This window comes from Carica papaya, chromosome 6 (assembly GCF_054855325.1).
Source record: "Carica papaya isolate Zhongbai chromosome 6, ASM5485532v1, whole genome shotgun sequence".
Lineage (NCBI taxonomy): Eukaryota > Viridiplantae > Streptophyta > Magnoliopsida > Brassicales > Caricaceae > Carica > Carica papaya.
Window position 1 is genome coordinate 32,502,440 of NC_142314.1, and position 10,806 is coordinate 32,513,245.

Below are 10,806 nucleotides of genomic sequence, written 5' to 3' on the forward strand. Positions count from 1 at the left end.
TGCGTCTTATTACCAGAGCCTGAGTCACTAGCCTAGATCTCTTGTTCTGTTAAATTGGTGCAGTGGATGCTGGTCTGTGGTGTGAAACTGGGGGTATGGGATTCTCCACTGCTAGATAAAATATGTGAAGGTTACTCTCCACTAGTTGTGCCTTGGCCAGAATGACTGAGTAGGTACTAAGCTCAAATACGTATAGCTACTATCTGATCTTAGGGCAGAGGCCCCACTCGAACTTCCTTGCCTTCCTCCACTCATTCATCATACTCTCAAAAGAATATTGGCCCAACTTTATGAACCTTCGAGTATACTTTGACACAGTCATTTCACCATGCACTAGGTATGTAAACTTCATCTCCTTCAAATGTCAGAAGTGCTCTTGGAGGTACTCTACATTGAAGACCATCAAGAACTATTCCTAAGTGACTAGATCGGGCAGGGTGGTCTGCTTGAGCTGCAACCAACGACTTGCCTCTCCCACAAGCATGTAGGTGGTAAGTACAACATTCTGTTTAGAAATCACCCCAGGAGTCGCAAAGGCCTTCTTTGTCTCAGTTAACCAATATTCGACCTCTTCCAAAGAGGATGCACCTGCAAAGGTATATGAGTTTAGTCTTTTGTACCTTTTAATGTAGTCTGGATCCATCATGAGTGGAACTGGGTCCCGTAGAAGAGGAACTGGATTGTGCTGGGAATGGATCGAGTGGCTCTATGGCGGTACCGAATGATATAGTGGAGGCACCGAGTTGTACTGTAGTGGTATTGGATGATGCAATAGAGGCATCAGATGTACTATAGTGGTGTCGAATGGTATGATGGAGGAGCAAGGTTGTATCGGAGTGGCTCTGAATTTTCCAGCTGTAAGGGTACTCAAATTGTGGTAGCAAGGGAGAGTCTGGTAGTTCCCTCATTTCCTCCCGGGCTTGCTAAGCAGAGATGAATATCTTTAGCATCTCAAAGAATCGGTTAACATTCTCTCAAAGTGAACCATCCCGGGCTGCTCGATTTAGTGGGGGTCTACCTCAATTCATTTTCTTGTACCTACATTTCATAAGGAAAAGTTGAGTGATAGTTTGTATTTGGTGTTTTTAAGTCTTTGTGCAAGAAATGGTTTCAAGGAATGCGGCTCTAATATCAACTATAAAGAGCCGGAACTTAAAGGCAAATAAATTCATAAATTAAATGTAAAAGCAATTAATAGAATTAGGGTTTATATTCCTTATACAATAATTTTGATGCCCAATAGGGCAACGAGAATGTCTCTTCCAAAAGACAAACGGAAATTAACAAAATAAAATGAAAAGTGAATAACTAAGCATCCTAAGATAACCTTTACTAGCACTTGAAGGAAGTCCGGATAGTGAACTATTCACAACCGTCTTGTTGATCGGGATCTAAATCTTGATCCTCTTGATCTGAAATAGTTAATGAAATGGTGATTTACACTACTTCAGTAAAAATATCACACTAATCACATATATGAAAAACTGAAAATTGGTAAAAAAAATCAGAAAAATAACTAATGGTATCCTTATTTTATTTAAATATATTTAGAACTTGAAGACAGTTATTTAATACTTACTATAATGAGTTTTCTAAAAACAACCTATGAAGACCCATATCCATATCACATTTCACTTTCACGTATAAGATAACGAAAAACAATAGCTTTTCTTTCTTACCTCCTTACTGGTACCCCTAGGGGTTCATAGGGGTGTCCCCTTATTTGTGAACCCAATATCTAAATTTACAATTAACCGGCCATCTCCATACTCTGTTCAGTAATGAGTGTCAAACATTCCATCGCCTCAATACCCTGTCTGGTATGAAGGTGAACTATATCTCTCAAACATTTTTGGTAAGGGACTTTCCAACCCCGTCCTATTGAGGTAACATTCACGGTAGGGTTTTCTATATACCGGGCCCGTAAGCCCTTTCCCTGGGTAACCAGCAAGTCTTTCACATACAAATTTTAATGACAAACAACTAACAAACTCATACTAATATCTCATATTACTTTCACATATCAATTAAACTACATTCATGTTGACGGTATATAACCAAAATAACCAGATAAGTTGATAAGACTATTAAACTATAAATTAAAAATATGTACTATACAAAAATCAAGCAAGCAGGACAGTACAGAAAAATAAACAGGAAATTAAGATAATTGTGAGCTAACTAGTTCCAGTTCCACTAGTAACCTGTAATTATTTTTAAATTTTTTTAATTTTTTTACAAAAACACAAAATTATACATCATTAAGGCTCAATTTACTGTAACAGAGAATAGGATAAGAGATCCTTAACCGAATCAGTGTTTTGAGATATCGAGTTATCTACTACGCCTCCTAACGGGTTCTCTAAATTTTTCATGTAGAATTCAAAACACTAGTTACATACCTAAAAATACCCCAAAAAATTCAAAATCGGTGTCCAAAACTCATTCAGAACAATTTTGGGGTTCAAGGACGGTGGAGCCGGCTCCGCCGCCCACTATGGCGATTCGACTCGGTCTGACCGATTTTGGACAGTTTTGGCTGTATCCCTACAGAAAAATATGTTAGGGGTCTCGGTTGGTAGGAAAATCACAAAGAAACTAAATCTACACGCGTGGGGACCTCTGGGTGCGGCAGCTCTGCTATCCTCCTTTGCAGCTAAGATTTTTCCTTCGGCTACCATGTACAGAAAAAGACGGTGAACACCATGATCAAAAAAATTACGTGAAACGGAAATCGAGAATGGGCTCATCGAAGGAATTTTGGGATTTTAGGCGCAGCGACTCTGCCAGACTTTACCTGCGATTTCTGTCTCACCCGACATCCCTCTTGCTCCGATTTGATCACAAGGGTACTTGGAATCAAATTTCGAGTGGGTATGAGAAATTTTTACCTTTTTTTGGCGATCAGCAGTGACTCCAGTGCGGCGATAGTTGGCGGTCGGCCTCTTTCTCCAGCATCTTGTTCTTCTTCTCCGGTGGGGGCTGGCGGCTAGAGTTTAGATTCCCCTGTGATGTGAAGTATTTATAACCATCTCGCATTGATCTGGGACATTTATCACAATCGATCTCATCTGTCCAATTGCACCTAAGGAGGAAATGAATCTGAACTGTTCATCGCGGTTGATCTCGATCATCCGATCGCGTCTAAGAGAAAAACGAATCTGGGCCGTCCACACACGCGCGATCGATCCTGGACCGTCTGATTGGAGGGCACGCGAATCGCCAACGTGGCCTCCCGCGTTGCACCGACATCAGCGCGCCTTGCCACGTGGCGCGCTCCGGTTCGTCGAGACTGCTGACTAGGTGGTCCTACATTACCGAACTTTCTCTATTTGTACTTTGATCTCCTGTTTTTAATTTTCTTTTAAAAACGTTCTCAAAACCCAAATTTTCACCCATTTTTCTCAAAAACTTTTCAATATCATCCCTAATTTATTTTTTCTCAAAATTTCACTTAAATAAAGATAAAAACTTTGTCTCGGATTGTTCTTTGGGCTCGGGTATTATAAATATTATTAGAGTGTTTGGTAACATAATGATAGCTAGCGAAACTTGATGCTCATATACAAAATTCATATGGAATTGAAAGCCTAACCTACGTATATATGTATTCTGGAGTACATGAATTTGTTCAATGATATATATTGTCATAGCAACCTCCACTAGCACAAATATACATGTTTGAAAAATGGTTAGATACATATGTTTAATTATTACATATAATTATTATTGACTACTACTTAACCATAAATTAATGATCTGTCACATTTTCTTTTACAAAATAAGTATTTTTATATGTAATTGTTTGAAGATTGTGTCATGTTATGTAATGATTAATTTTTATATATGATTAAATTAATTAATGTATGAATTTTTAGTAAAAAAAAAGGTTATTATACATAATTATTAGGTTGGATTAATCCCTTTTGAAGTGGTAATTAAGTATATATATACATATAGTTTATTTATGTTGTACGTAGTGTGTGGCTTGCAAATTTTGAAAGAAGAGCAATCAGCATGGAGGAGATGAGGCAGTTTCTTCTTGGGAGATCAAGAGAAAGAAAGAATGTTATAAGTAGTGATTTGGCAGAGAGAGTTTGGGGGGAATCAAAGAAGATATGGAAGATTGCATTTCCTGCAACGTTAGCTAGGGTTTCTCAGTTTGGAACACTTGTTATAGCACAAGCTTTTATTGGTCATATTTCTCAACTCCACCTTGCAGCTTATGCTCTCATTCAGATTCTCTTTCTGCGTTTTGCTATTGGCATCACAGTAAGTATGTACAGATACACAAACACACATGTAGATATATTTAGCAACACAAGAATGCTACATGTAATTCACTTTTTTCCCACTTAATAAAAGCCAATCTCTTCTAGTGTCAAAGGGGGTTTAACAAAAAAGTTTACTTATATGTCCATGTTTGTTCACTTCTTGTGCCACAAGAATATTAGTTCATATAGAAAATAATTTATGAGTAATAAAACATACAAGAGCAAATTTTAACATATGCCCATTGATGATTTAAGAAACATACTTCTCATTAGAACTTTATTCACGAAATTTGCTCGATATTATAATAACGGTCCAAAACAGAATAAGTACAAAAGTATATATTTTCTAATATTGGTTTCTACCATAAATTAAGAAACAAATTAATATTCAACAAACATGAACTGATTATGAAATAAATTTCTGCTTTAACAATCCTGTTGTGCAGCTGGGGATGTCAACTGCAACTGAAACTCTTTGTGGACAAGCATTTGGTGCAAAGCAATACCACATGATGGGAATATACTTGCAAAGATCATGGATCATCAATCTTGTTACTACAACTTTATTGCTCCCTGTATTTTTTTTCGCTAGACAAATCTTTATGATACTCGGTGAACAATCAGATATTGCAAGGCTTGCGGGATATATTTCATTATGGTTCATACCTATTCTCTACTCTTTTGTGTTTAGCTTCACCATTCAAAAGTACTTGCAAGGACAACTCAAGAACAACTTTGTTGGATGGGTGTCTGCTGGATCACTTCTTATCCATGTGTTACTATCATGGATCTTTGTCAACAAATTACACTGGGGGATTCCTGGAGCAATGACTGCAATTATAGTAGCTAGTTGGTTTGTTGTAATTGCAGAATTTATGTATATATTTGGGGGTTGGTGTCCAAAAACATGGAGAGGATTCACTTGTGCTGCCTTTTCTGATCTTTTCCCAATTATAAAGCTCTCAATATCTTCTGGTTTGATGCTCTGGTACATATATATATATATATATATATATATATCCATATTTTGTTTTTATCTTTGTTTATAATAATTTCATAATAGGCATATATGTTAATTATAAGATTTATATACACCATTATTAAAATTTACAAGGAGTAGATAGATAGATATACATTTCTTAATTAAGTTTTGATTCTTTCTTATAATAATTCTTTTGCTTTTCATTCTTGAACAGTTTGGAATTATGGTATAATGCTATTATAATCCTACTAGCAGGATACGCGAAAAATGCTGCAGTTGCTATATCTGCTTTTTCTATATGGTAATATTATATATATATATATATATATATTTATTTGTATTTAACTTATCATTTAATTTAAGCTCAAATAAAAATATAAAAATCTTCTGAATTACAATTTTGATTACAGCCTTAATATCATATCTTGGGAATTCATGTTATGCGTTGGCTTCCTTGTCTCCTCAAGGTATCATTTTCTTTCTTCTTTTTCCTTGTTATGATAGAATTAGAGCACGAATTTTCTTCATAAGTCTTTTTTTGTACAGCGTGCGGGTTTCAAATGAATTAGGAAAAGGAGATGCAGAAGCTGCAAAATTTTCAGTGAAAGTCATCACATTTACATCAATTTGCGTAGGAGTGTTCTTCTGCGCTCTCTGTTTGATATGCGGGGGAAAAATCGGATACTTATTTATAAATGATGAGAAAGTAGTAGAATATCTATCAAAACTCACATTCTTACTTTCTTTATCAGTTTTTCTCAATAGCATTCAATGTGTACTTACAGGTATATTCTTACTCTCTCTCTCTCTCTCTCTCTCTCTCTCTCTCTATATATATATATATATATATATGTACACACACACACACACACACACACATATATCTATTTATATTATTATAAGCACATATACACGATCACGTCAAATTAAGTGTTAATTCATATCTTTTGCATGCAAGATTGATTAACAAAACTTTTGACAAAAAGCTTACATAATCATGTAAATATTTCAGGAGCAGCAATAGGTGCTGGAAGACAGAGTATGGTAGCATATATTAATATCTTCTGCTATTATATAGTTGGAATACCAGTTGGGCTTCTACTGGGATATGTGCTACATATGAAAATAAAGGTGTTATAATTTTTTTTTTTTTTTCTATTAATTGAAGTCAATTTATTGATAGTGCACGATACAAATCTTTATATGGAGCTCCACAATGACATATTTGTCGGACAAAAAATGGATTTACATTACTAGTTTCGAAAATTTTATGTCATTTATATAGGGTACCAAAAATGAAAATTATGAACTCAATAATTACAATAACTTCATACGGAGCTCAATAATATAGTGATCTAAATATTATTTTTATAAACTTAAGAATTACTAATATAAACAAATAGGATCAAGAATTTAAATTTAAATTATTAGTAGTATATGACTTGAGATTTATACCTATAGTTCTAGCATGAGATTATATTATCATGTTCATTTATACAATTATGATATGTGTTTCAATTGTTTTTCAGGGAATATGGATAGGAATGCAACTTGGTGTTATATTACAATCATTGATGTTAGCATATGTTACTTGGACAACTGACTGGAATGAGCAGGTAGGTACATTGAAAACTTTTTTAATTAAAAATTTCATTCCTTTATTACTATATTGTTAGTCGTATAGATACATATCATAAAATTCTTTTTACTTTTAAACCCATATACATTTTTACTTTTCTAAAATATTTTTTCTGCTATCAAATATTTATAATAACACCTATGAATTTTTAAGAACAAATAAAAAAATTTATCCATAAAAAAGGAAGTAAAAAAGTTAAATATAACTAAACTTGACAGAAACTGTTGTTCATTATCAATGTTTTACTCTAATTTTTTAGGTTAACAAAGCATCAGAACGACTAAACAAATTGTTGCTAAAAAATTCAGATGAATGTAACGAAGATTCAGTTCAAGAGGGACTCAGTTAATGGATGAAGTTTGTTTATTTTAGATTGGTAGTTATTATTTTTCATATTTTATAAAATAATTATATTTTAAATTTATTACATGAGAATTGTACCACAATTTTGACATATAATCTCTTCAATATCAAGACATATTATATATATATATATATATATGATTGATACAACTTATTATGTTTATTGTTTGTTAGAAAAGACTCTTAATTTATTAAAATCTTCCAAAATCTTATGCTTAATTTTGAAAGCATGGGTGGATTGGGTTTTATTATGTTTGACATCACGATAGCAATTGATTGTTTTTATTAAAGACTTTAAGTTAAGTTTATTTGTATTAAAGGAGGGGCAAAAGAACAAGAAGTAATCAATATGGTGTTAATAAATTGTACGTATCATTTATATTTATAATGTTTTCGTGTGTAAAGTTCACACTCTTATTCATTTTTTGTACATTTCAAAACAAAATTTTTATTCTATTATTTTTTATAATTTTTAAGTGAATTTAAAATTTTAAACTATAAATAACAAGCCGAGCAAATCCGGTTCATGGATACAAAACTTTCGTAATTTTAACAAATAAGGTTTTTTTTAATTATTTAATTTAATTTCTTTGTTGAATTTTGTATAATCTTTTCATATATGAGTTGTGTTATTAGAATGTATATATTATTATGAATGATATTACTGTTAAGTTCCAAGTTTTTAATTATTATATTAAAAAAAATTTAAAACTATTAATGTAGCGCCCGGACCGAGAAGGAGAAAAAAAAAAAAAAAAAAGCCACGTCGGCAGTTACGTCAGCAGGTCCGGTCAGCAGTCCTAGCCAACCGGGACCTGCCACGTGGCAAAACCACGTCATTCCAAAAAGGGCCACGTTGGCGATCTGCGTGGGTGCGATCGGACGGCCTAGATCAAGCGTGCGATCGGACGGCCCAGATTTAAACACACGGACAGCCCAGATTTAATCAAAAACGGACGGCCCAGATTAAAACAAAATGAACGGCTGAGATCAAAAGGCAAGGGGTTATAAATAGAACCTCCACACCAGACCACAAACCCTAGCCGCCTGCCGCCTGCCGCTCGCCGGAGAAGACGAACCAGAAGCTGGCCGCCGCCACCTGCCGCCGCACCGGAGGAACTTCCGACCGCCGATCGAGGTAAATTTCGTATCCCCGACTCGTTTTTCCACGCTGATTCCTCCTGTGGCCAAATCGGAGCCAAAATCCCGGCCAAACGGCCGGAATGCACGGCCGAAGCCCAGCGGCGCCGCCGCGCCCTTCTCGGTTTTTGCCTCCGATGAGGCCCTTCCCGGCCTCCATTTGATGCAAATTTTATATCACCGTGATCACCATTCTTTCCTCTACAGGTTGACCGAAGCCGAATCACCAAAACACGAACCTCGCTGGAGAGCCGCCAGACCCGAGAGCGCCGCCGGTAAGCTCCGTTTTTCCGTGATTTTTTGGCCCCCCCGAGGGCCCTAGGGTTGTTTTCTCGTAGGGACCGATGTGAGTGTGGCCGAATTCGGTCGAAAACGGCCGAAAACAGCCAACCCGAGGCGAATCGCCGCCGCCAGCGGCGGAGCCGCCGTGCCGGAGTTGCGATTTGGGCCGAAAGGGGCCCTGGGCCTAATTTGGGATTTTTTTGGAACACGTGCAGGTACCAATAGTGCGTTTCAGTTCCCCGATGAAAATTCAGGGAAAATTAGGGACAGCCTGTAGGCGCACTGTGAAGCCGTGTTCGGACCCCCGAAACGAGTAAGGACCCCTCACCCTATTTCCTATCACGGTTTTAAAGTTCAATAAATGATAAAACGGTATTTCATGAATCAACGAATGTGTGAAATTGCTTAAGGTCGCTAATGGAGCCCGAGTCTAGTGTATTTGTCGGTTAACTGTTATTTGGCCTGTTTTACAGTCTTCAATGCAGCATGAGGTTCGATGTTTTCATTTTATGGTTTCGTGTGCATATTATACTGTTTTATTGATTATGGATTGAATGACTGGGGGTGTTGATACTGTATGTTGTCTGTTTGGCATAAATTATCGTTTAGCTTGTTTGTATGTGATTGAAAATGCTGACTGAGGGAAAAGGCGAATGAAAGATTACGTGAATGAAAATTGTATAATGTGTTCAGCCTGATTAGATATCCTGGGAGATGGTGGACGGACCGGGTCCGTAGGGAACCCTACCGGGATTGTGGTCTCCCATACCGGACGGGGTATGGAGATCTTATGTGTTTTGGCGCCCATACCGGACGGGGTATGGGGACGGCCCGTTTCACCCTCATACCGGACGGGGTAATGAGGTCTATGGTTTGGTGCCCATACCGGACGGGGTATAGGGACGGTCCTGGAATATGATCTCAAGTGTTAAGGATTAACGGGTAGCGGGACCCCTATGGATCCCCATGGATACTAGTGGGCTGGTGAATTAGGAAAATATGTTGTAAAACTATTGAATTACGAAGAGTGTGATAGGTATTATGTTATACAGTTCATATATATGTTTTCATGATGATGATGATGTTATTGCTTTCGTATATTGTTTTATGAATTTCACCGAGGTGAGTAAATGGTAAAGGTTTTATTTTCGATAAAAGGATTTGTTGTAAATTATGCTCCATTGGTCTTTTTGTGTTTTCTACCCACATTTACCTCCGTGACGGTGAGATATCGTGATGTCTTTACTGAGCTAGTGTAGCTCATTCCTTATTTAATCATTTCAGATCAAGAGGACATCGTTCCCGAGCCGCTTCCGCAGGAGGACGACGAAGGGGACGCCTAAGGACTCCATAGTCACATTCGTAGTTTTTACTTTCAAGTTTCTTCTTTAGGTAGTTTAATCTTTTATATTTTGTGAGCACGTTTTGGTTTTAGTGTAAGGGATGTTATTCAAGTTTTGACTTCGCTTCCGCATTTCATATTTATAATACAAATTCCATTATGAATTACCGGGGCCGTTACAATTAATTTTTAAAAACTAAATTATAATTCTTTGTTAGAGCTTCAATAAACAAAAAATATTAAGAATTAAAATACAACAAATATAAATTTTTAAAAACTAATTTGATAATTTATTATTATGTGATCACTATTACTTTAACTAATAAAAATTATGTTTTTTAAAAATTCTCTCTCAATAAATATTAATAAATAAGGATTAAAAAACTATTGTTTACAATTAAACACGAGTAAATTATACATTCTCACATTTGTAACAATTCATGCATATTTATTGTGCAAAAAAAAAAATGTATTATTAACTTTAGTTATTATTTTTTATTATTAATTTTTAGTTATTATTTTTTATTATTAACTTTAGTTATTATTTTTTATTATTAATTTTTAGTTGGATACCATCAGTTAGTAACTAATAGTTCAAGATAGTAACTGATGCATATATATATTTAAAATAATAATAAAATATAGATAAATCTTAATAGTTGAAATTATCATTAAAAGAACTGCAATTAGTATTCTAGACTTAATTTTTTTTTTTTTACAATGTTGCTCCACGTGGGAACATTAATGCATTCTTTGGGAACATAATTGATAGTTAGCAAATCCC

At 35.4% G+C, this 10,806-nt stretch overlaps 1 protein-coding gene across 4 annotated transcripts; it reads left to right on the forward strand.

Moving 5' to 3' along the window:
- The first annotated feature begins 3,974 nt into the window (after window positions 1-3,974).
- LOC110812871 (protein DETOXIFICATION 24-like) lies at window positions 3,975-10,186 on the forward strand. Of its 4 annotated transcripts, XR_015812785.1 has the most exons (11): window positions 3,975-4,272; window positions 4,721-5,262; window positions 5,471-5,557; window positions 5,667-5,723; window positions 5,803-6,041; window positions 6,269-6,387; window positions 6,786-6,872; window positions 7,982-8,396; window positions 8,606-8,673; window positions 8,896-8,993; window positions 9,965-10,186. XR_015812785.1 is itself a non-coding variant. In XM_088206235.1 (8 exons), the coding sequence occupies exons 1-8, from the start codon at window positions 4,018-4,020 to the stop codon at window positions 10,070-10,072; spliced, it is 1,494 nt and encodes a 497-aa protein (XP_088062361.1). In that variant the 5' UTR covers window positions 3,975-4,017; the 3' UTR covers window positions 10,073-10,186. The 4 variants fall into 4 exon arrangements, 3 of the variants coding, with proteins under 3 accessions (XP_088062361.1, XP_021895441.1, XP_088062362.1); XM_088206235.1 differs by lacking the exons at window positions 7,982-8,396; window positions 8,606-8,673; window positions 8,896-8,993; XM_022039749.2 differs by lacking the exons at window positions 7,982-8,396; window positions 8,606-8,673; window positions 8,896-8,993; window positions 9,965-10,186 and adding an exon at window positions 7,155-7,421.
- Window positions 10,187-10,806: the final 620 nt, after the last annotated feature.

What these genes read in the sequence shown, in the direction of transcription:
- LOC110812871 (XM_088206235.1), top strand. Translation starts at nt 4,018, where the DNA reads ATGGAGGAGATGAGGCAGTTTCTTCTTGGGAGATCAAGAGAAAGAAAG. An exon ending in TCTTCTGGTTTGATGCTCTG is followed by an intron (nt 5,263 to 5,470) that starts GTACATATATAT and finishes ATTCTTGAACAG; the next exon opens with TTTGGAATTATGGTATAATG. An exon ending in CAACTGACTGGAATGAGCAG is followed by an intron (nt 6,873 to 9,964) that starts GTAGGTACATTG and finishes TAATCATTTCAG; the next exon opens with ATCAAGAGGACATCGTTCCC.